General features: G+C 31.4%; 1 protein-coding gene across 2 annotated transcripts; it reads left to right on the top strand.

The window, feature by feature from the left end:
- The first annotated feature begins 1,393 nt into the window (after positions 1 to 1,393).
- LOC144555718 (coiled-coil domain-containing protein SCD2-like) lies at positions 1,394 to 9,999 on the top strand. 2 transcript variants are annotated; one of them, XM_078304133.1, is made up of 17 exons: positions 1,394 to 1,796; positions 6,450 to 6,613; positions 7,078 to 7,138; positions 7,256 to 7,297; positions 7,463 to 7,525; positions 7,645 to 7,694; positions 7,774 to 7,801; positions 7,897 to 7,974; positions 8,074 to 8,184; positions 8,294 to 8,354; positions 8,431 to 8,547; positions 8,626 to 8,747; positions 8,885 to 8,954; positions 9,044 to 9,085; positions 9,203 to 9,243; positions 9,358 to 9,484; positions 9,609 to 9,999. In XM_078304133.1, exons 1-17 carry the CDS (start codon positions 1,527 to 1,529, stop codon positions 9,734 to 9,736), a joined length of 1,575 nt encoding a protein of 524 aa, XP_078160259.1. In that variant the 5' UTR covers positions 1,394 to 1,526; the 3' UTR covers positions 9,737 to 9,999. The 2 variants fall into 2 exon arrangements, with proteins under 2 accessions (XP_078160259.1, XP_078160252.1); XM_078304126.1 differs by lacking the exon at positions 1,394 to 1,796 and adding an exon at positions 5,571 to 5,922.
- Positions 10,000 to 27,393: the final 17,394 nt, after the last annotated feature.

Genomic DNA, 27,393 nt, shown 5'->3' with positions numbered 1-27,393 from the left:
GTGAACTAATTTTCATATGATTGAGTTTGCAAAATTATAGTACATTGGTTTGTACCAAATTGGACTGGTATGCATATATCAAGAAATTAGTAAAAGTTTGGAGGATGTGAAGAACAGCTTGCTACTGGTTTATTTTTTAAAATTTTGTTGGTATCATTTTTAAAAGTTTGGAGGATGTGAAAGTTCTGATCATAAAAAAATAAAGTGAAATTCAATGAGAATAAGATCATATGCAGTTTTTACTGGTCCGAACGCATGTAAATAAAAATAGAAAGCTTTGTACCAGTTTTGAGTGGTACGATTTTATTTTGTGCCAATGCAAAGAAGGCATCATGTTATTCATGCTACAAGAGGATTTGCAAATTTAGACAACAATGCTACAGGAGGCATCATTCTACAAGATCATTCGATGATCATGCTTGATTTTATTCAAAAATTGATCCAAAAAATATTCAATTTGACCCGAAAAATATTTACCTTATACATGCTGTGTAATTAGAAACTTTTTTTAAGAGGTAAGGGCAAACTAGTCATATTTACATAAAATAGAAGTTAAAACAACAAATTATCTGTTAACCTTCTTTCCCTCTACACCCTTCACAGTCTAAAGTACTATTTGGATGGAGAGTAGAGGAAGGAAGGGAAGGTGAAGAATAGAAGGGAATGGAATGGAATAGAAAGGAAGATTAACATATTTAATCTCTTCGTGTTTGGATGATTAATGAGAGAAAATAAATTTAACTTTCCTTTCCGTCTCATTTCTTGTTTGGTTGATTAAAATTTAGAAGGTTAATGAGAAATTTGATGGCTATTGTAGGTTTGTGATAAAAAACTTGTATGAGTATTATATTGGTAAGATATAGACTTGGACATTTGTATTATTTTTTCTAAAAATGTTTGTAACAAAATTTTTTTTCATCCATTACAATTCAAATTGGAAGGAAAACCGATTCTATTAATTACAATGATACAAGATTAAACCTTTCACCTCTTGTACCCTTCACCTCCGATATAATTTTGTCAACCAAACACGATTCGACGGAAAGTTTTCTTTTCTTTCCATTCCCTCCATTCCCTTACTCTCCATCCAAACAAGGTGTGAGGGTATAACTTTTTTTATGATTATCTGGCCAAAAAAAATTTATATCCTAAACTAAATAGTTATAAATTTAATTATAAACAATTTATACAGATAAATAATTGGAACAAAAATGTAAGAATAAATTTTTCGTGTTTCTATTACCAGTCAAAAAGCGGAGATAAGTAATGAATGCAAAAACTATGAGGGGGTTGAATATAAATTGAAATTTCAAGTGGGCATATTTGCAAACTAAGTACAATGGCAATAAAAGAAACCTTGCAAAATACCTAAACACATGCATAAAGGATAAAACCTTCTCTGATCTCACATCTCTGCTTCCACCCAAATAAACACCTTAAGCTTGCATCTAAACTTCACAACCTAACCTATATTTTTGCCTCATATCATCTCCAACAGTTCAATTTAATCCAACGTAGCGATCGAAATGGACAGGAGACGGCTCGGTGGCTTGTACTCAGCCCCGACATCGCCGGCACATCCCTTATTTTCTTCGGGATCCGAAAAGAAATCGACAAGTAGAATAAAATCCATGACAAATGCTTTGCTTGCGCAGAAAATGACCAAAACAGTGCAAGATCACGACGAATACGGGTACGGGTACGACTACGGAGACGAGTATGGATACGGTGCTGCGGGTCGTAGAGGTGGATTTGGTGCAGAGAGGGTTGCCAGACAATATCCATTATCTCCAAAGGTAATGAACTAATATAGCACCATTTTATTATTTTGTTATTTGTTCTTTGAGTTCCTTGCATTTATGCTCAGTACAGTTCATCTGAGTTTTTTTTTTTTTTTTTTTTTTTTATGCATTAGAATTTGTGTGAGATACATAATAGGTAAAGGAAATGCATATTTTGTCAGACATAGTAAGTACTAAATATTACAATTTTTTTCCATTTTCAATGTGATTTTCAAAATCTCGCCACATAAATATCCTAAATAAAATCAAATAGCCACTACTTACTCATTAGCATAGTCACAAAATTCGTCGTTTGTTTGGCGATGCCGAACTGAACGCTGAATTATTTGATTGACCGAACTTTCATCGAACTAAACCTGAATAATTCACGAATTTTTACGAATTTTTCCCAAATTTTTCAAATTATTCGCAAATTTTTTCCATAATATTTTTTTTTGGATTATTTTTTTACTATCTTGTAGAACTGATATACCTGGTCTGAATAATTCCGAATTATTCCTAAATTATACCCGTATTATTCCCGAATCACGAATTTTTGACCTCGTCAAACCGAACTCAAATAATTCATTTGTCACTATGCTCATTAGCAGAGTTATTTACTTTGAGGAAGTATTTATCCATAACTTGGATTTACATACGCTAAAGTATGCATGCATGATGCATTAATTTTAGTATAATGAAGGTTCTAGGAATGAAACTCGGAAGTTTTGAGTTGTAAGGTGTTAATTAAAAGTCAAACCGTATCGGACACGCGGCTTAGAAAAATAGAAAGGTCAAAACTAATTAACCTGTTGAGATTTGAGGAACGTGAAATTAGCGAGATTGTTGCCGTGTCTTTTTGCGAATCTAGATGCTGTCGGCTCGGGAGTCAAAAAGCATTAATTAGTCTTGTTTTCTAATTTCTATACATCAGTTTACACCTGGATCTGATTCAGATCACCCACAACTCATCTCCAACGAAAAATAGCAGAATCCAAATGTGAATTCAAATTTATTTTATGTTTTCAGATTTGCTAGGTTTAGATCTTCAGATCTTTCATCATAGTTTCTTAATTATAAAACACTTGCATGTGATCATAAACATTATATGGAATTTAAATTTCAATTATAATAAGTCGTAATATAAAATAACTTAAATTTATACAACTAATTATTCTCACGTACGATGTTAGTGTGGCATATAGAAGGAAAATTATAAAACTATGCCAAACAATTATCCTTAATGCAAAATTCATAACCGGAATAGAAATACATTTTTCTCTATTTTCATATATTTATATAATTTATATTAAAATTCGGCTCTGGTTCTTGTTTATTGGAACTCTATTGACCAGAAAGTATATTTTTAATATCAGCTTGTTGATCCCATAAAATATTTAGTAGATTTTCAATATTTATATATGGACTCATTCATGTAAGACCAGATAGAAACATGTAATTTTCGAAATAGTGGTGAAATTGTAGTATTTTTTTGTACATTCTCGAATATTATCTCCAACGGATAAATTAATTGCCAATTTCATTGGATTTGTTTTTTACTTTTTTATAATCAAATAATTACAAAACAAATAGAAAAGTTCATGAACTTCAATATTTCATGAATTTTATGGTACAGGTCTTTTTATATTCGTGATAAAATGCTAAATTCTAAATAATTCAGAAAGATATTGACAAATATTTAGTATAGATATTATTTAAAAAAAAAGCTTCTTACTAAATTAAACGACCTGTATAAATAGAGTGCAATCTAGGAAAAAAAATATGACATGAATCGAAGAGCAAAAAAATCTAACCCGAAACGGTATGATATATATTTTGTATTCCACATTTGTGCGAACAGATTGAAAACAATACTAATTATAACCGCTCTTGAATCTAAACTGTTCACATAAATTTCAACATAAATTATATTTGATATGAATCTGAGGGAGAGTAGGCCGTATGCCAAAGTAATTGGGTTTGGGCTCGTCCTGTCTCGGAAAGACATATCCAGCGTCAGAAATTTCAATTTGGATTCAATTCGCAAATAGCTCGAGTCAACTCGAGTCGACTCGTGACTCGTAGATAGTACATAGTTTATCAAATTAAAAATTACCAAAACAAAGTCTAACAAAATAAATAATACATAATTTATCAAAATAATATACAATTTAAAACTTTATATAATGAAACAGTGACAAATACATAATTAAATAGTACATAGTCTAACAAAATGTTACATAATTTACGAAATCAATAAGTGAACCGAGTTGATTCCAAACCGAACTGGAGGCAACTTAGATTCAACTCGTGAGACAGCTGAGTCAATGAACTCGAGTTGTCAACGAGTTAAATCCGAATTGATTCTGAACGAGTTATGAGTCATGGGTTTTTTTGTGCACCTCTAGTGGTGACACTCGCATAAATAGCGGTGACGATAAGCCGATTTCGAATTGGATCCGGTTGGACTTTGTCGAGTGCTTTGTCAGGCGAGATCCAATTGGTCCTTGCCGGACCGAGTTGTTACCGGATCATGAGCTCTACTTTCTTTGCTATCGGGTTTGCCCTTAATAAGAGTCCGAATTCCGGATTGTTCTTAGCCCAGAATCCGTTTTGTGAGGATCTTAATTTTCTTAAACACATGGCCTCATCAGTATTATTTTGTTTTGTTGTTTGTATATTAAAATTCTTATTAGTAAGTATTTAATTTAAGAAACATAGGCATGAAATGGAGAGTTGTTGGAACTCTCAACTTATTTCCTTTCATATTTTAATTAAACCCAGCTGTCAACCGGAGAAATGTTGAGATAAATAAATAAATAAATTTATATCCAAATAGGTCGATCGTCAATGCACGCGAGTTTGATGACTTTGTCAATTTAAGTGAAACACTGAAAGTGAAACCTACTCATGATTTAGGCGCGAGTTGGTCTCCTGATTCAACTAATCTAAACTCACCATGCATGATACGTCAAGTTGGGCCCACCAAAAATGATATTATGACGGGTCAAAAGAAATTCTTATCCTCTCCATTTATTACATAATGGAGACGTCCCTTTCAGTCCTCAACTGCTTGGAGACGAATGATTCTAAACGAGGAAACAAACCGTTGTCCTATTCAAAGTAATTATGACTGGATCTGGTCTATATCTTCAGCTCAGTAAACAAGGGAATTAATCTTATTCATATTATACATGCTATACAAAATAATTTAATTAGGATTGTTTCAAATATGCTTTTTAAAACTTGTGAATTTTAGTGTAACATAAAACCATGAAAAGTGATTGCCGGATTTTCTGAAAACAGAATAACGTTACTTATTATTACAAACATTATTTTTGTAATTAAATGTTTATAAGATACATTTATTATATTTAGAATTTTATATAAAAATGTTTATAAGATACATTTATTATATTTAGAATTTTATATAAAAATGTTGATAAAACTATTTGGATTTCACGCAACACATCAGTCATATATTTTCTTTTATTGTATCTCTATTAATTGTGTCGGTGTGAAGTCAAAATAACTTTGTCCGGAACTTTGAATAAATTTTACTATCATTCTTGTCAAATTTAGAAACTTCCAGTTGGTGTATCATTTCTAGATTTCGATTTTCAACATTTCTAAAGAGAGTAAGATTAAAAAAAAAAAAAAAATCAAATGAGAGGAGTACATATAGGCGTTGCGTAGGACAGGTGCAGGCAAATTTTTTTGAAGATCGCGCTCTGCTCATAGATTTTCCCTCGCTTAGTCCTCCAGGATCTCAACCCAACGCCGATTAGAAAAATAAGAATTTCATACATTCATACGCAACACTCTCTCTCTCTCTCTCTCTCTCTCTAAAATGGAAGTAAACGGGAACACAGTGAAGAGAGCACAGAGAGATGCCGCAAGGCTGGCAAACGTCCGGCTTGCCCAGGCCATGATGCAACGTGCCTCTGCCAGTGGGTCCCACAAAGATGACTACCATGATGCTGGTTATGATGATGAATTAGATGAGGTTTATGAGTATGAGTATGACCGTGGGCCCCCCGTTGCCCCTCTCGGCCAATTCAATAACCGTAGAGTGGGGCCCACTAATGTCAACTCATCATCAGAGAATTCTAATGGACGGCAGCGTTCGCCTTCTCCGGTGGTACTTCTTTTTAAATTGGATTGCTTTTTCTTAAATACTCCCCTCTCAATAGATAATTTGAAGAATCATAGATCTAAAACCGACGATGATGAATTGATGATGGATTTTGACTTTTCTTACAAAGAATTGCCTGTTCAATTTGGGGAAGAAGCATCTAAAATGAAATAGATGCCTGAATTAATGGGAGCCCTTATTTTAAAAAGAAAGAAAAAATATATTTTGAAACTTGAGTCATCCCAATTTAATTTAATTATAATTATATGATAAAAAAAAATTCAATCTTTCTCTGTTGTAAAATAAAAGTTGTGCCAGGCATCCAAATTAACTAAATTTCTCTGTTGTGGTATCCATCATTGGCATGTTCTCCTGCCAGTTGAGACTGTTACTGAACAAACTTACCAGTACAGCATTATTTGCATTTAATTACAATATTTTTCTGCTTTTTACATTCTGTAATAAATTCAGTAGATTTGATCTATATATATATAGACAAAACAATAAATCAAATTATGGTGTCAATGTTGTAGTTAGGTCGCAGTGCTGTGGAAAATACTGCGGTGTCAAACTCTGCTGCTTCGAGAAAGTCGCCTTTACCGGCCTACACAGCACCACTCAAGCCTTCGACAGTGCGTGCACCATCTCCTCTCCCGACTTTAGATATCCCTTCCCAGAAACCTGCAAACCATCAAAGGTAAAATATAAATTATCTGCAGTGTCTCAATTCTTTGGGTTATGCACCAATATACAATTTTTTGGACGGTCTATATTGATTTCATTGGAAGTTTAGAGAAGTTAAATATTTTAATTTAGATTTGTTACCAAATAAGTCAAATTGAATAATTAATTTTTACACATTGTCCTTAGTTTATGGAACGGTTGAAATAAATTTTGAATGTTTTCCTATTGAAACGTGATTACTGGAGAAAAAAAATCTAATTCTTCTTATATGTCCAGACAAAGAGCTTACCATGTATTTTAATTTAATGATTTGAAATGCTTGGTTTTGGTACTGTGATGGTACGGACATGTGGTGCATACCAATTGGCAACAGCTAGTTATCACAACACAAGATATGACAATTCACAGAGAAATTATCACACTTTTTGTATCTTTGTTGTGATTTGTGAGCACTTTTGTTACAAATACTAATTTCAGAGTAAATGCAAAGCTGGCAGAAACCAGAGACTTAGGCAAGACAGATGCATTAATGGATCAGGTACTCTTTGTATGATGCATGTTTCATTATACTTAAATATTCAATCAGATTTTGTTTATCTAATCAATCAAATTCAGCTGTATTGTATATTCATGTGCTAAGTTTATACGTGTGTAGGTAGATCTTTTGCAAGAAGAGAATGATACACTCCATGACAAGGTAAAGTCTAATTAAGCACATGTGGGGTAAATACTTTATCAGAGAAGTTTTCGTTTCATACAGCGCACGGACTATAGAATGAAAACAGTCCTATATGGGCTTCGTATGCTGTATGAAGGCAAAACCGCTTTGTATTTACCAGAAGTTTGTTAATTTGCCATGCAGTTGCTATTGGCCGAGAAAAAGTATCAAGAAGCAGATGCAAGATCCAGGATTCTTGAGAAACAGGTCATTATATGTGCATTTGAATAACATAGTAAAGAATTTAAAGTTACCAACACTTAGACGAGTTTCTTTATAATTTTGAAAATGAATATACCGAAATAATTTTTGTGAACTCCTCATAGGTTGCATCTTTAGGAGATGGGCTGTCTATGGAGGCACGTCTATTGAAAAGGTAAGCTAATGAAATTTCTTTTACTTTTTTAAGTTTTCTATTTTCTTGCCTATTGACCCTGTGTTGCTAATTAATGCAGGAAAGAGGAACTTATACTTAAAAGAGAGGTAATTTTGTTTTGATACTAATTTATTGATTTTCCTATTTTAAAATCAATATAATTTTTCTTTCTGACGTTATGATCTTATATGAAAACTAACAGAAAGAGATGAAAGAGACGATGATTCGTAATAAAGAGGATAAAGGCGAGGAAATGGCAAAACTTAAGAAGAAATTGGAAGTAAAATATCTTTTGTTTGTTTTTTTTTTGTTAATTTCACACATCATCTATTCAGTTATGTTAATCATTCCTTACATTTAATTACAAAACTCAACATAGGATGGTAGAGACAAAATCGAGTCAACCATGAAAAAACTGAGAGAAGCAGAGTCCGATGCGAAAGCAGTACGCACCATGACACATAGAATGGTCCTAACTGAAGAAGAATTGGTGAGTTTAAGTAATTTGAATTCAATTTTCTTCAAAAAAAAAAAGTAATTTGAATTCAATTGGCCTGAAAAAACCAACAAGTACAATCTGATGTTCGTTTTTTTGGTAGGAAGAGGCAGTAATGAAGAGGTGTTGGCTTGCCAGATACTGGGGCTTATCTGTCAAATATGGTTAATATTTTTGTCATTAAGTTAATATTTATTATATTTTGTGGTAATGAACTTTATACATTCTAGTAATATGTAGGGATATATCCAGAAATCGCTCCCGCAAAGCACGAGCATTGGTCTTCCTTTGCTCCTCTTCCTTTCGAATATGTTATATCAGCTGGCCAGAGAGCCAAAGAAGAAGCTTCTAGCACAGGTGTGCTACCATCTTTCGTCCAAATTAGTTCTAGATCGAGATATTTATTTAATTATATTTTTTGTTAATACAATTCAGAAGAAGGGGATACTGAGAAAAGGACCAAGCCGGCTCGAGAGATAAATGATATTGTTGGAGAAGGCAACATAGAAAGCATGCTCTCTGCGGAAAAAGGATTAAAAGAACTAGCTCTTCTAAAGGTTTTTCTTTCCTTCAAAATTTTATCTTGATGTTTTTTTTCGTATACCGTGTTTTGCCCCTGGTTGCATGAGTTATTTTTCAACACTGTTCATTTATATAATCATAATAATAACAAGCTTGCCATTGTAATTTGAAGGTTGAGAATGCAGTTGTACTTGCATTAGGTCAACATAGGCGTTCTAACATGCTTAGACCATCTGTCGCCGGTATGTTTCCTCTTTATAATTAGGTTTAGTTAAATTAAAACTAGTAAAATTATTCATATGCAATGACTACATTGTGCTTGTTACTGCAGATTTCCAATCCCCTAGTGATTCCAAGTACATGGAAGCATTCGGTAATTAAGTTCATCCCCTTGTCTATTATTTCATTTCCAAATCTTCAATGTGGAATTTAAATTTTTTCAAATATATGAGGTCTATAGACCATACTGACATGCTTCCAATATATTCAGATTTAACTGGTGATGAAGCTGACGATGTCATGTTTAAGCAGGTCCCTTCAAATAAGCCTAATTGCACAATAATTTTGCATATATTCACATATCTTTTTTATATATATAAAACTTGTGCAAATAATTTTTTTGCCTCAATTGTTTCCTGGTAACAGGCGTGGCTTGCATATTTCTGGAAAAGGGCCACAATGCACAATGTAGAACAAGATATAGCTGAAGAAAGGTTACAGTTTTGGATTGACCGCCTCGACAAACAACCAAACTCCCAAGATGCCATTGATGGTAGCTCTCTAATTCCCCGAAATTAATTTTGATAGATGTGCTTAAGCTTTTTATTAGTTATGCATGAAGCCCTTATGAATTTTCATACACAGCTAAATTTTCACATATTGTTCTTGTTTGTTAGTGGAGATGGGTTTTGAAGAACTTCAAAAGTTGGGGATAGAAGACCAGCTCTGGGAAGCATCCCGGCGTGAAATCGACAATTCAGTTCAAAAAACTTCAACAAATACAGCAGTAGAACAAACATCATAGTGTATTATATCATTCACCCGAACCCGACACTTTGTTGCTTTCTATTTTTTTAAGGTTAGTGGCTTTATTGTTTTCTATATTTCATTCCTTTTTTTTGAGAAACATGTTTTTCTTCAGTTTGATCGTCAGTTTGGCATTTTTGTTTTCTTAGGACAACAAATGTTCTTTCTATATAATTTCTTTGCTAGAAAGCTTGTAAATATAATAATTTTGTATTTATTAATTAACAACATTGTCATTATATTTTAGTGCATGGTTTGCTGTTGTTTTTGCTGAGCATTTTGCTCTCTTCCTGTAAATGCATAAATTACATCTTCAAGGCTTCCGTAACTAAAAAGAAGGCCCAAATCATAGAAACACTTTCTAGGCCCAAATCTCATCAATTAGGGCAATAGGCCCACATTCAAAAAAGTGGGACCCACCAAATGAAAAGTTTTACAAGTAAAAGATATGCTGCCCCTGAGTTGCCGTGTCAGCAGGACAGAAGTCACGCACGCCGTGTCCCAACTTTTCCTAAAAATTTACAATCCAGAGCACAGGCAACAAGCCTCCTCAGTCCCAAATCATTACCACTGACATAATAATTGCAAGTGCCAAAAGGTAAACAAAGAATAAAAAGGGACAACAACTTCGAGTGAGCACTCATGTCATTTTTTTTTTAAATTTCTAACCACTTGGGTTAATTATGGTTTCAATTGTCTACATGTTGGTAATTATGGTAGTAAATGGTCCTAGAAGGTTAGAACTAGTGTTGTAAAAAACATCCGTTTAGGCCGATTAAACTACCAATTTGTTGTTGGCGGTGATCAAACTGTTACAATTTTTTTTGACTAATCAGACGATAGACGATTATTCCCGATTAATTGCTTAACAGTACTCTATCCGTTCGACAACCGCATACCGTTATTTACAGCATTGGCTATAACTAGTTAATACATTTAAAAAAATGGCTAAAAGCTTCTTGTGTTGTTTAGCGGAAATAAAATAAATAAAGTAATTTAATTTAATTATATAAGAATGGGAGCATCAAACTTGTTGGGCCTCGATTTTTCTTTGAAAAATAAATTAAAATGATGCATTGCTTGCTACTCGTAATTTTCTAGACACGGCAAGCCAGAAATTTTTATTTATACCATATTAAACAAAAAAAACTATAATTTGTGGAGATTTCCAAAAACACTGCGCAGGTGATTTGGTGGCTCCATTCTTAGATTATTATAGATTGGTTTGGAGGCCTCCCAAAAATTCAAAAATGCATTATACTATTAAAGATATTTATGTTTTTGAAGGACCTCCAAACCAATCTGCGCCCTCGCAAAAATGGGGCCGCCAAATCATTATGCGGCCTGAGTGTTTTTGAAAATCCCCATATTTTTTGAGGTGTTTGGATTTATTTTTATTTTTAATATGGTATAAATAAAAATTAGGCAGTGCAAGGTTGTTAATCATTACAAATATATTTTAAGAAAAACAAGTACATTTATGTGAAAAGATATATGTTGTTAGAAGTGCAAAAATTACAGTATAATAATATTGGAAGTACGTATACCAAAATAAATTCTTTTATTTGATGTTGAGGCCCCAGCACCAGCGGCCATATTATATTTGAACCGTTCAATTAAAATCAAACGGTTCAAATCAATTAAAATTTATCTCAAACAAAAATCAGATCTAAACGATCTAATATTGAATTCAAATTAAATAGCGGTAACTTTCTGATTATTACTGCCCTTAATTTTTCATATTTTATCCTTTTTTTGATTCATTTTAGTTTTTTTCTTATAATTTCTCTTGATCCTCGTTCCTTCAAGTCAAATTATAACAAAAAAAACGAAAATAATGATAATTTGAAAGGCACTAGCAACCCATAGTGACAAATGAATTATTCGGATTCGGTTCGGCAAGATCAAAAGTTTGTGATTCGGGAATAATTCGGGAATGATTCGGAATTATCCGGATTAGAGATTTCAGTCCTGCGAGAGAGCAAAAAAAAAATTGTTATGGGAAAAAATCACAAATAATTCGTAAAACTCGGAAAAAGTTTGTAAAATTAGCGAATTATTCGGATTTAATTCGGTCAAAGTACAGTCAACCGAATAATTCGACTTTCAGTTCGACATCACCAAAAAAATAAATTATTTGAATTTAATTCGCGAATCTTGTGACTTTGCTTGCAACCATTGTTTTTACGAGGGGAATCTCAACATAGAACTTCACAAAATTTTGTAATTTGAGGGATTTGTTAAATAGTCCAATATTATCATTATGCAATGATATCATTGGTTTCATCATATGATTCATGATTATGCTTCAAATCATCACATTATTTTCAAGAAAAAAAGGTTTGAGGTAGCGTTTTGTTGGTAAGGGTGCCATTCTGAAGTCTGAACAGAGCATTCCTGAAAATAAATAAATGCATCAAATTTAATTCCCAGTGGCGCATGCGTAAACAAACTTTTTTGTATGAGATATTTTTACATTTTTGTCCTGGAATTTTCTAAAATTTTCTTATCAGCCCTTGTTACATAAATTATGTATTCTTCTATCATTTTTATCCTATCAATTAAATTAATTTGGACTCGAGTTCAAAATTGAATAATTTTTTGTAAATATAAAGTAGTTAGATGTTAAATTTTTATTTTCTAATAAAAAATTGACTGGTTGAATTGTTAATAGTATTTTGTAACAGAATGATAATATAATCTTTATAAAACAACGAGCCGTTTATTCTACATCGAAGGGTCGAACCGAAAACGATGGCTTGTCGTACAATACCATGAACTTTTTAGCCGCATTTTTTCGAGGAAAGTGAAGCGTGCAAAATTATTTGCTAGAATTTTTATTAACAAGAATCTAAATAATTAGTTTTGTTTAAATTCTGAACAGAACAACTATATTTGCTTAATTGCTTCATTAATCAAATATGGGCATGACCAATGTTTTTTCTAAAAAAATTAAATTTTTTTTATCCCAAATATAGAAGATTTTTGCTACATCATCCAATTATTTGCTGTATTGCTCTTTTGTATTAAATCCGTCTAAATACATACTTTTGCTACATCATCGAATTATTTTTTTACTCCCACATAGAAGATTTTTTTATCCCAGAAAAAAAAATCCCGGTCAAAGCCGTAGCATTTTTTTAAAATAAAATCAATTTTAAATATTTCAACATAACAAATACTATTGATTTTTTTTATAAAAAATAGTCTCATTGATTCACAGGATCGGTGGAGGCACAAACATGTTTGCTCCATTGATCCGCAAGATTGGTGGAGCTATTTGCTATTGATTTCTATAGTCATATCGTATAGATGTGTTATGCTCCACTGATCCAACAAATTAGTGGAGCAAACGTCTTTGTGCCTCCACCGATTCTGCGGATCGGTAAAATTATTTTTTGTAAAATCTAAATTAATGATACTTGTAAGCTTGTTTTGTTAAAAATATTAATTTTGATTTTAAAAAAAAAAAATCAAAACCGTAGAAAGGAATCTCAAATGATATCATGCAGCGAATGGAGAACTTTAATTTGAAACACCTTCATTGCAAAAAGATAGAAAAAAAACTCCAAAATTCAAGCCAAGCGAGATTTAGTCAAACAATAATAATTGGTTGACAAAATTAGTATGATATTTACTTTATGAATGAATCTTCTCGTCAAAGAAATTTCATCTTACACTTGTCATGCAGCATGAACAACTTACAGTATTAATGATTTATTATTTTAAAAAGTGCGCATTGTTTGTTAGGGAAATGTGTGCCATGTATAAGAAATAAAAAAAAAAAGAACGAATTACTAGTAATTCTAGTGGCACGTAAAATACAATCAAAATGTTAGCATTTAGAGGTTCATGCTGAATAACGACATGATATTATCCAATTGACGAACCAGCTCTTGATGACAGTGACAAAATCACAAAATTAGAAAATTAAGGTAGAGAGTTAGATAAATAGATATTAATTAGGAGTGGCATTGAGCTGGTTCGTCACAAGCTGGGTTTAGCTTGAACTCGTTACGAACTAGCTCGTTCTAGTCACGAGCTGGCTCGCAGGGTCTGACTGAATCTTGTTTTAAGAAAAAAAAAATTACAATTTTTTTGAACAGAATAGAACCGAACTAGACAGTATAAAATGCACACAAGTTCATATAAATTTACAAATTAATGCTTAGCCGAGCTAGCTCGTTAGCTGATGAGCAAGCTAGGCTCCAGCTTGAACTCGTTAATTCTTGACCAAGCTAGTAGCAAGCCGGCTCGTTAACCGTTCGGTCCAATAATAAATGAGCGGTTAGTGATCGAGTCACAACCTACGAACATTTTTTTTACTTTTTTTTAAATCCTAGTAAAACTGCAAATGTGACCTGGAGCAAGCAATTACGGTAGAAAAACATTTAAAAATAAATGTAGCCTGGATCGAACTGGGTAGAAAAGTTACAGACCTTTTGAATTGCTGAAAAGGGGGAAAAGGGGTTATGGGGAACGGAAAGTTTTATCTATTTGTAAAGTAAAAACAGAGGGGGCAAACCGCAAAAAAAGGAAAGAATGTAACCGAAAGGATAAAAAGGGTTTGTTGTTGCTCGCATGGTCCAAACGAAAGAGAAAAAAAGCACAAATGAGTCCCTCCATTTACATGATAACATCCACGCCTAGCTGCTGCTTTTTTTCCTTGACCACCTTGTTAAGGAAATTTTTTATCTATAGTAATTATTAAATCCAAAATTATTAAATTTAAATGTATGAAAATAAAAAAAGTGTCTTATTTTTAACAAATATAAAAACATTTGACTCATTGAGTTCGATCCAAAATATATGAATCTGACTCAATTGTCCAGAATCAAATATTATGTTTTTTTTAGATCACTTGTGGACTAGAGCTTGATTCTCCTCTGATTGGATAGTCTGGATCCAAACTAAAAAAAATATAGATCTGAATCATTGAGTCTGATTCATAATATTTGGATCAGTCACAATGAGTCAGATATTTTTATATTTGTTGGAAAAGATGCACTCTTTTTATTTTCGTACGTCTGATTTTAATAATTTTTACTGATAAAAAATTCCCCTTGTTAACGGTTTGAAAAAAAAAAATCTAATTCTGTAGAAGTATAGTGACATAAAATAATTTATTTTTTAAATGCATGTAATATACTAAAGTAGTAAAGTATCGATAATTTAAATATAATAATAAAGTTTGTAAATTTCGCAAATAATATCTATATAAAATTAAGTCTCGCTTTTACGGTCATAATTTATAACCTAATTGAAGTATCAACTCTATGTAAAGAGTTAGCTCGATTCATGAAATTAAAAAGTTATTTATGTGTTGTGTTATGGGATTATCAATATACAAAGTAAAAATGTCTCGGTAATTTATGTTTATTTTTATATATTTATAGTTGAAATTATTTTTGAATCGTTAAATGCAAAGATTTAAATAGCGTTTATCACGTCATAGCGAACTGGTTAAAAAAAACGCTATCCTCAAATAGCGCTGATAGCAACATAGCTTTTATGGTCTGAAAACACTATAGCGTGCTATTTAGAAACTTGGTTAAATGTGATATATATTATGAAATTTCATTGGACGCGAAATTTAATTTTTTTACTGTAAGTAAAAAAGTTTATGTACTGCTCAGTATAAGTTAGATTGAGGATACTTTTTTTTTTTTAGAAAAATAGTAAAAATATATAAAATTTGATCTCCAATAATATTTTAGCATGTAAATCGTGTTTAACGACCATAATTAGATGTTCAGAATTTTTATAGATCCTTATAGCACTACTTTTAGTATCATTATTTAGCAACATTAATTGTAATGCTAAAAGAGCTGAGGCTTGATTTTCACCCTCTTGGCATACACATGAAATCCCAACAGTGCTATAAGAGCTGAGGCTTGATTTTTATGATAATTAGACTATTTAATTAGTGCTAAGTTAAGTGCACAAATATTTAGTTAACTATCTCTCAAGTTTCTAGTTCATAAATTTGTAAAATTTAGGTCCTTAAGGCATTAAGTCATTTTGGTAATTTTGAATCACGATTTTTGTGAATCTAAAAATTTCTACATTAGTTTATGATGTGTGAATACATATTTTAAAATAAAATAGAGAGTTTAAATTATTTTATTAAGGTAAACAAAAATGACAAAACGGATACAGCGCTAGATTTTTTTTTCTCCAGTTTTCTATTTTTATTAAGATCCAAAATAGCATATCTGGGATTTGGCTGAATGAATTTGTGTGCCACCTATCATTAGAAAGATAATGAAGTCTAGTTTGTGAAAAAACTATATTTTTCAATACAAAAATATTACTGATTTTGTGTGAAATTAAAAATTACAGAGACAACTACAATATGTTTTCAGAATTGAAACCCGAGATTGAATTGTAATTTTCTCACAAAAATAATAAATATTTTTTTTCTGTTCTTTATATTTCCCGAAAGGTGCTTAAGTCTAGTTTTCATAAATACATGACTTGAACTTTAGTTTGAAACACACAATCTTGGGCATAGAAAATATTGACTGGTGCGCAGCAGTCCGAAACTGAAAACTTTATAATTTTTGGTCTCACCATCTTGAAATATTAACTTTTCATGAGCTATTTTGCAAAATCTGTAATATTAGATCTCATTCAAATTTAGGACTGATTAAAGACGAATTATTTATGAATTAATGGCATTAAAGGTTTTAATTAGCCATAATGGCAATTAATTGACAATAAATGACAATGAATGACATTTAATAAATAAATGTTTATTCAGTTGAAATCATTTTTTTATTTAAAATTATTTAAATGGATTGAGAACTTAAGAGATATAGACTTAACTAAATATTTCACCTCTTCTGGAGCACAGTTTAAGGGAGAGGTAGAAATCTTTTATTAAAGGGAAGGAACGGGAGCGAAGATGAATATGAGAGGAACTCTGTACAAAGTTCCGAAATTTTTAAATCTCCAAATCGGAGTGTAGGTTTCACTGTAGCGAGGAGAATCACGCTCGGGCTATTCCTTCCCCTTCCTCTTTGCGTTGTGTTTGTGGAGCACAATCTAAAGGAACCGAATAAGTGATCCGGATTTTCTTCTATGGAATCGAAAAAAGTTTCCATATTTCTCATTTTTAAAAATTATTTAGCACATTTCTAAAAATAAAAAATTCTGTGAATTCCCAAATCCCACTTGATTTTTTTTTTTTTTTTTTAGAAAAACCACCTTGATGTTGAATGTATGCCAGTTGTTGCATTGATTTTCAAGTCAAAAAAAAGTTGGTGCATTGATATTGGGACGTGCATGGTGGGGCCCTATACTGTATAATCAAAGATTCCACGCTATTAATTGTATGTTTGTTGGAACTCGGAAGGGTTATTTGTTTACAAATGTCATATCATATTCCGTCAAATTACTCGATGATCAAAACCACGATCAATTTTATAAACCATAAATAGAAAAACAATTTTTAGGGAACCAGCATTGTTTTTTTTTTTTGAAAAACCACAAAGACCGAGTGGAGCATTCGGTCTCCACTTTTTTTTTTCTCCAGACCGAATGCTCCACTCGGTCTCACCATTTTTTTTAATTTTTCACAGATTCGGCCACATAAGATCCGAATAATCCTTTTATGTATATGTATAGAGAGTGACTTGAAATTTTAAAATCCAAAAAGTCGATCCGAACCGTTCATCTTGTTTTCCATATTAATATGTGCTTGGAGACCAAATTTTACATTTTTCTGAATTTTTTTACTATTTATTAAGCCACTTTGAAAATTGTTGATCCAACGGTGGCTGCTAATTTTACTGTTTTGTTAAGCCACCGTTGGATCAACAATTTTCAAAGTGACTTAATAAATAGTAAAAAATTTCAGAAAAATGTAAAATTTGGTCTCCAAGCACATATTAATATGGAAAACAAGATGAACGGTTCGGATCGACTTTTTGGATTTTAAAATTTCAAGTCACTCTCTATACATATACATAAAACATATGCCACACCGTTTGCCGCACGGAAAAGTTGAAAAAAGTTGAAAAAATAGTGAGACCGAGTGGAGCATTCGGTTTGGAGAAAAAAAAAAGTGGAGACCGAATGCTCCACTCGGTCTTTGTGGTTTTTCAAAAAAAAAAAAAAATCATACTGGTTCCCTAAAAATTGTTTTTCTATTTATGGTTTATAAAAAAATTCCTCAAAACCACGCAAAGTAGAATTCAATTGAGTTGTAGAGTTTAAACGTTTAATCAAAGTCATTTCGAACTATTTTTTTTTTGTCATACAGATTTAAATAAGAAACAAACTCGACTTAGTAGATCTAGAAAATACTCAAAGCATTGGCACTGTTTACAAATATATGTTGCAACTATAAATTATATTTAAGTTTTACTGACGAGGGATTTATTTATAAAAATAGTAAGCACTGAGACACCACAAAGGAGATATGAAGTAGAACTTTAGGGAATGAGATCCGGTACTCTTCAATCTGCTGTTCTTCTTCTGCTATTCTCTCTATCTCTCTCCTCTTCCTCTCTCTCCCACGTGATTCCCCTTCTCTCTCTACTCTTCTTTGAAGAGACATATAGAGAGTAAAGAATAGCAGCTAGCTGCTTTTCTACTAAGAAAAGCAGCGGATATGGATCCGAACTTTAGACAGGGGCAGATCCACAGTTTTAGAGGAGCAGTTATTCTCTCTAAATTTTTGAGTTTAAGTGGAGATAGGAATGTTTCGATCGACTTTGCCTTCTTCTGAAATTTGTTTTGCTCATTTCTGAATGTTTGATTTCTAATTCGAGTTAAATTTAGGATTAAAATTAAAATATTTTTTTTGAATTATGATTGGTAATTAGAATTATAGGTTAGAGAATTATAAATTACAAGTCAAAGTATTGAAAATTATAAATTAAAGCATTGTTTTTATCAAGTATCTAATTAGTTAATGAGTTTTAAATCTAATTTGATATTTTTTTTTGCCCCCCTAACAAAAATCCCGGGTCCATTCTTGACAAGGATAAAATTTTCAAAATGAATATCATTTTATAATTATTTGAACAACAAACATATTTTTACAAAATAAGATCGCAGAAAAATATAAGAATTAAGTCTATGTTTTTTTATTATTATTATAAAAATGTGAAACTTATTGTGTTGTGACCCCGCCACCGGCTCTCAGTTTGAGAAGAAAACGCCGAATGATTTAAATCATTGGAGTTCTACGATCAATATCTAAAGTCACTTTAAAAGCAATATATTATTTTGTACGTTTAGATCTAAGAACAATATTTTTATATAATAAAATTTTGATTTGGAATTCTGCCCCCCCTTGCCTTAAAATTTCCTGATTACGGTTAAAAAAAAGATGGAATTTTTGACCATACTACATTCTGCATTCACCGTGTTACCGAAATTTTTATTAATACCATTTTTTTTTTTTAAAACATCAATGTCAGGGCTTTTAATTTAATTTCCAGATTCTTTTTTGAGGGGCCGCAATTTGAATTAGAGGTCCCCAAAAATCTAAATATTAGTATATTATAGTGCATTTTTTTTTTAGGGTCTCCAATTTAACTGCCGCCAACCCCTCCGAACCCAATTTCTGCCCACCCCTGATTCAAATTCTGACTATGCCACTGATCATATATTGAATTGGCGACCTTAGTATTTTAAGAATTCCACATAAAACATAGTTTATTTATTTATTTTTTAAATATGGTAAAAATAAAAATTCTGGACCGTGTTATCCTTATTCATGTACACCATACTTTGTAGGACATTTACTGTGTGTACAATAATTCAGAATTTTATTCATATTGGTCGTGTTTGGTTGTGGAGCAAGAGGTGGAGTAAATCCCTTATTTTACACTTAAGTTTTCGGATGAGAAGTAAAATAGGAGTAATTAGATGGAGTAAGAGTTGGATTAATCTGAAGCAAGTAATTACTTCACCTATCTAGGTTAGGGGGTGCAAACTGAGCGGATATTAGACAGATATGTATAAATACGGCTCAAATATTAGATTTTCATAATATAAATTAAACTATATGGTACATATCTATTATTCAGATATGAATAATTAAAATTCAAAACCATATCCGCAAGGATATTTGTATATCATTTTCGGATTATGGATTCGAATACGGATAGATATTATCCGATCAGTTTGCCCCCTTAATCTAGATAGATTAACTAATTACTACACATTAATTAACTCCGCCTTCAAAACCCATCACCATAGAAATATATTCATTTCCAACATCTTATTTCTCTAAATAGATTAATTAAAGTCAAAACTTCAACTACTAAATAAGGTATAACATATGAGAAATAATATGGAGTAAACAATTTAATTCTCAGTAACTTTGCTCAACCAAACATAACTACGTACCAATCAAGAAATTTATATTGTATGCAATAATTCAAATTTTGAGTTTCTGCATATCGAATCCGAACTGTTCAATCTATATTGACACAAAATACTAAAGAGACCATGTATATTATAGACAGAGACTGGATTAGATAGAATTCTTGATCGAACGGTTCATATTCCAAATCAAGATCTGCGGTAATAATAACGAAATAATCTGTGAATATTTCGCAAAAAATAAAAATCGTGTGCGGTAATTAAAAAGCTAGCTAACTAGGGTTAATATATTATTACCTGGCGCGCCACGCCAAATACTTGTGTCAATATGTGATCATAGTCTATGATCCATAGGGTTATTTTGCCTAAAGAATTGATAGAGACTTGATTTTAGCTTCTAAGCTTTGCTAGTGCATTAGGTAATTGAAACGATCCGAGATCCCAAATTCCCGGGCTTGTGTCCGCACAGTCCATGGTAAGTTAAGTGCCTCTTATAAGTGGTGTATAGCGAGTCCGGATTCTCTGACGCAATAAAAATGACATGTTAATTAAAACGATGATCGACAAAGAACATTTTTCTCCTAAAAAAATAAGAAGAAAATCACCAATGTACGTATATATTCTCCTGGCATCCAATAAAAAAAAAAAACTGCTGTTGCCAGTGTATGTAGCAGGAATTTAGATGATCCAGTGCAATACCTTATCGTGCAGAATGAGATCTCAAAGCAAATCCCGTGTAGTTAAAATAGATTCAAAATTGATTTTGACTCGTCAGGAATATTTTGTCTCCTGCTATTCTCGTGTAGCATGCAGGAGCAGCAAACATCCATATATATAGTCTGCACTCCATAGTCTAGTCTGAACCTGATCAGTAGATAGATCAGGAATTGGATCAGCGTGTTTGACCAAACAGTATCAATTGCGTATAAAACTAACGAGCAAATCAGTGTTGCAAAGTAAATGTGCTACATTCATTATCAATGACGAACTTTTTTTAATTCAAATTCCCATTCCCTGCCGACAAACAATTCCGATTTTTTTATTTATATCCAAAATTTTTTTTTAAAATAACCAAAGAGGGGCTGTATTTTCAAAACTACCCAAACCAGAAAAAAAAAAAAATTTCTGGTTTTTAGTCCCAAAACCGGAAAAAAAATTTCCGAAAATGAGATTTTTTTTATTTTTTTATAAACTCATTTACATATATAAATATACATTATATATAAATATACATGTATTATATTATATAAAGAGTGACTAAACAGCCATAACTTTGGCTAGGAAAGTCAGATTTGGGCGTATGACCACTTTTCAAAAAGGGGGGACGAGACGGATCCGAATATCGCCCGGAGTTCACCCCTAGGCATTTGAAGTATCAGAATTTCAAAAAAACATCGTTTAGTGCCTCAAAAATTCAGTTTAAGTTTTTGTTCAACGGTAAGCATACAGCAATCGGTATTTTGTTTATAAATGTCATTTGGGTTTTTTTTATCCAATTCCAGAAAAAAAATTTCCGGTAATTGGTGCTAAAACCAGAAAAAAAAAATTTGGTTTGGGTAGTTTTGAAAATACAGCTGACGTCTGGTTATTTTTAAATTTTTTTATATAAATAAAAAAATCAGAACAATTCGTGATAAAAATCGATGTGATATTAACCATTTGATTATTAAAAAAAAGTCATGTTTGGTTGTCGAGTAGAGTTAATCTGGATTAAATTTCTTACTCCGAGTTAAGTAGATTAAAATAATAATGTTTGGTTGGAGTTTTACTGGAGTTTGGTGGAGTAAACTTATGAAGAGAGAGAAAATTATAACATGGTATTACTCTAACCGCGGGACCCACAGGTGGAATAAGTTACTCAAACTAGAAAGGTGAAGTAACTTAATCCGGATTAACTCAAATGTTACACTATCTTACTTCTTCAAATTTACTTCTTGTTTGGCTCCTTAAAGAGGGTTTACTCCACCACTTACTTTACAACCAAACATGAAAAATGATATATTTGGTTTCAAAACAAGAATAGCTAGAATAACTAAATTAAGAATAGCTATTGTTTGTCTTATTAGAATAGCCATATCCCAAACTCTTAGGAATAGTATATTCTAATAAGACAAAAGGTTTGGATTAACTATTCTAATTATTCTAACCCAACCGAACACTGAATACGCTATCCCGAATAGTTTAACCCCAAAAATAGCTTATTCTTAATCCAACCAAACATACCCTTTAAACTATGTAAAACTTGATACCTTCGGAATCGTCCTCTGTGAAAGTAATGGAAATACTTTCAGAATTTAGATTTTTCATATATGTAAAATTAAATATTTAATTACTCAAGCGAAGCGGTTAGGGACAGATTCAGGATTTTCGTCAGGAGGACAAAAAAATAGCGAATTGGATTTTAATAGCTAATATGTTCAAATTCATTAGCTAATCAGGTACTAGATAAAAAAAAATAATGCTCTAACTTATAATTTGTAATATTCCCACTTATAATTTTCAATGCTCTAACTTCTAATCCGAATTATCAATTCAAATTCAAGGAATTTATTCTAATTTTAACACTGAATTTAATTCAAATTACATTTTAGAATTTCAGAGAAAGGCAAAAAGAATTCCAAAGAAAAACAAAGTTGATCTCCATAAATTTTCAATATTTGACTCCACTTGAGTCTGTCCTGGAAGCAGTGGCGGATTTAAATACAAACTATGGATTCAATTGGGAAATAAATCCCGATTTTTTTTATTTATATCCAAAAAATAAATAAAATTTTAAAAAATAATCCAATTGCAAGTGAAATTCGAAATTTACCCAAACCGGTTATCCAATAACCGGATTTGGGATAAATGTCCGGTTAGTGGTTCACCAAACTCAAGAAATAAAACCGGTTAACCACTAACCGGAAAGTTGGTTTTTTTTTTTAAAACAAAAACAGAAATTTCTAATTTTTTTTATTTTTTGTATTAAAATATTAGAAATGTTGAATATATTTCTTTGAAAATAGATGAAATACAATATAATTTGATTTATTAGAAAGACTGCAACAAATAACCCGGATCAATATTTTTCAGGCCGGATTTTTCGCGGCTGTAAGAAAAATTAATATATTTCTTTATGTGTTATTGGAAAAAAATAAAAATGTTTAAATTCTGAGTTATTGATCCCGGTTCAAAAGTCACTTCTAGGTAATCCAGAAAATATTGTGATATTTCTAGGACATTTAATTTATGAAAAGTTGTATCTATTTTTGAAAAAAAATAAAACTTTAATTTATTGAATGATTGTTTTTCAAAAAGAATTTTCAAAATAGTTACAACTTTTTATAAATTAAATGTACTAGAAAGATCACAATATTTTCTGGATTACCTAGAAGTGACTTTTGAACCGGGATCAATAACTCAGAATCTAAACATTTTTATTTTTTTCCAATAACACATAAAGAAATATATTAATTTTTCTTACAGCCGCGAAAAATCCGGCCTGAAAAATATTGATCCGGGTTATTTGTTGCAGTCTTTCTAATAAATCAAATTATATTGTATTCCATCTATTTTCAAAGAAATATATTCAACATTTCTAATATTTTAATACAAAAAATAAAAAAATTAGAAATTTCTGTTTTTTTTTAAAAAAAAAAACCAACTTTCCGGTTAGTGGTTAACCGGTTTTATTTCTTGAGTTCGGTTAACCACTAACCGGACATTTATCCCAAATCCGGCTATTGAATAACCGGTTTGGGTAAATTTTGAATTTCACTCGCAATTGGGTTATTTTTTAAAATTTTATTTATTTTTTGGATATAAATAAAAAAATCGGAATAAATCTGCTGCGATTCAAAGGAATTACAAGGTTCTGTTATTTCAAATCCAACCTTTTATTTTATTGGAATGCATGAATCTCAATGAAAGTTGTTTTTTATGCACAAAATCTCAAAACAAATGAAATATTGGATTTGGAATAGCAGAATCTCTGCAATTCCTTTGGATCACAGCAGTTTTATTTCCATTCAATTGGCCCTAGTTCCTTTTAAAAAAATAAATTAATCTGTATGGTATTCTTTTTCTAATACAAATTTAATTGTATTATTCAAAAATAAAATAAAACTAATCTGTATGGTATTCTTGTTTTTATATACAGATTTATTTCCAGAGGTTTCTTTTGGTCCATTTACTGCCCGTGAAGTACATGAGGCCGAGTATTAGCCAACAGTGCAAATTTATTAGTTCAAACTATTTATTTTATACAAAAGCAGAGGTTCTCAACATATAATACATTTTTTTTATATAAATTCAGTAGAATTAATTGGTTCTAAGGAGGGACCGCAGTTTCAAACAACGAGTCTTCAAAATATAAAATGAGGCCGACTCACAATTTATTTTCACCATGAGTTCTTTCGACTTCGGATAAATTTTTTTTTTTTTCTAATCACAGTTTAGAGTTTAGGATTTACAAATACAAGATTTAGAATCTACAATTTAGTAAATAAGATTTGATCAAAATAATACCAAATAAGTATCAAAATTTTGTCTAATTTAACTAAATAGGGTAATGACAGTACCAAAATTGTGGCAAATGTTATAAAAAACTGTGTCAAATTTAACCAAAATAATACCAAAATAGTGCCAAATTAGTGTCAAAATATTGTCTACACCTGAGTTCGCAATATATATCTATTTTTTTGTAGTTGTTATGTTAGAGACTATATATAGCGTCAGAATATTATTTACACTCCTATTCAAACATACAACATTTTATTAAAAATAAATTGGATTAAATATGTATATATAAAAAAAAAAACTAGGACCGCAGTTTCAAACTGTGGTGCCTTTAAAGGATGGATCAAAGTTTAATCTTTTTGGTACCGCAGTTTCAAACTTTTTGATACTGCACTTTCAAACTACGAACACGGTAAATATTGAATTTTGATGGAAATCAAGTTATTTGATTCATTTTTATTTTTTTGAAAATGGTAAATAAAAATATTTCGACATGGTCAATCTTTAATATACATAGTATATCATAAATTCTTTACTAAAATCAGTGTTTTAAAATGCGGCCGCATATGCATATGCAGTCGGCAGCCGTGTTCAGAATGCCCATGCGATTTTTTCATGCGGCCGCAGATGCGGTCATGCGGATTAAAAATACGGCCATGCGGTCCGAATATGTGGCCATGCGGACTGAAATATGCGGCCATGCAGTCTTCCCATGCGGTTTTGATAATTTGATTGTATTTTAATTAATATTTATATTAAAAAAATCAAAAAATTATTGTTGGTTATGTTATTATGTAAAAATAAATTCAAATAAATGAATATGAATATATATAGAGAGAGAGAGAGAGATAGGCTAATGTGCTTTCGGTAGCATATGGGCCGAAATACACACGGTTCAAATTTGAAATTTCAAAATTCAAAAAGTCGATCTGAACCGTTCATCATGTTCTTCATTAAGTCACTTTGAAAATCGCTAATCCAACGGTTTTACTGTTTTGTTAAGCCACCGTTGGATCAGCAATTTTCCAAGTGGCTTAATAAATAGTAAAAAAAATCAGAAAAATGTAAAATTTGGTCTCCAAGCACATATTAATATGGAGAACAAGATGAACGGTTCAGATCGACTTTTTGAATTTTGAAATTTCAAATTTGAGCCGTGTGTATTTCGACCCATATGCTACCGAAAGCATATTAGCCTATCTCTCTCTCTCTCTCTATATATATATATATATACGTGAATTTTTATTTTAAAATCCGCATATGCGTCCATATACCGCATATGCGTCCGTATGCAGTGACCTTCCGCATGCATGAACAAAACCGCATTTTAAAACACTGACTAAAATGTATAATTTCACGACTCCACATCTTCTACATTAACTCAAAAGAGCATCTTTTGACTTTAATGCATTTTGACCGTCTTATCAGGATCATCAGAGCCAATCCGGTCTACGCCTATAGCGCACGGGACCCTTTAATATTAGAATGGATCTAAATCGGATGGTTCAAATCTATTAATGCACGTTTCGGTAATGCAGTGGATACAAATTCGGAAATTTTTTATTCGTACAAAATTATTAAATTCAGATATACGGAAATAGAAAGAGTGTCATGTTTCTAACAAATATAGAAAGATCTGATTCATTGAGTCCGATTCAAATATATGGATCGGACTCATTAGATCATCCATTGGTATTTTTTGTTTATAAATAGGCGCTGATGGAGAAATGAATCTGGATTATTGATTCCGATCCAAATGGATCCTACTCAGTGAATTAGATGTTTCTATTTTTGTACGTCTGAATTTAATAATTTCTACATATTGGTTCAGACTCAATGAATCAGATCTTTATACTTTTGTACATCTGAATTTAAAAATTTCTACATATTAGATCGGACTCAATGAATCAGATCTTTCTATTTTTGTACATCTGAATTTAATAATTTCTACATATTGAATCGGACTCAATGAATCAGATCTTTCTATTTTTGTACATCCAAATTTAATAATTTTTACAGATTGAATGGGACTCAATAAATCAGATCTTTCTATTTTTATACGTACGTCTGAATTAGGGGTGTCAATGGGTACGGTACGGGTCGGGTGGAGACATTTTCATACCCATACCCATTAAAATTGACCTTACCCATACCCTACCCATACCCATTAAAAATTGATCTTACCCTACCCTACCCTTACCCGTTAATATAATCGGGTAACAAAACGGTAGCGGGTGAATAACGGATAATACTAGTATAATAATTAGTTTTATTATATTTTACAAATTAAACATCAAAAACTCATTCATTTTAACACATATATAATTGCATTTCTAATAAAAAATAAAATAAATGTGCAATCAATTCCAACTAAATTATTTTTTATAAAGAATAAAAATTTAAAAACACGAATATACATTTAAGTGGGTTGAAAATTGAATTGAGTATACATTTAAGTGGGTTGAAAATTGAATTGAATATATATTTGGATTTTATAATTACCCTATAGGGTAACGGGTACGAAATAGTCATTACCCATACCCTTACCCATTTATTTAACGAAAAAAAATTCTTACCCATACCCATATCCAATAAGCTAACGAAAAAAAAACCTTACCCATACCCGCCTTATCGAATAAGATACGGGTCGGGTAAACGGCTAAAAAGATACCATTGACACCCCTAGTCTGAATTTAATAATTTCTGCGTATAAAAAAACTTCCTACTAACTCTTCTTTCACTGGACATAAGGCATCACATGCATATGAGACCGATAAAATGCTCTCCTCCTGTAGCAGTAGAGACAGTTCGAGGAAA

The sequence above is a fragment of the Carex rostrata genome, chromosome 1, assembly GCF_964058835.1.
Source record: "Carex rostrata chromosome 1, lpCarRost1.2, whole genome shotgun sequence".
In the NCBI taxonomy this organism is placed as follows: domain Eukaryota; kingdom Viridiplantae; phylum Streptophyta; class Magnoliopsida; order Poales; family Cyperaceae; genus Carex; species Carex rostrata.
This window is presented reverse-complemented; position numbering and strand designations above follow the sequence as displayed.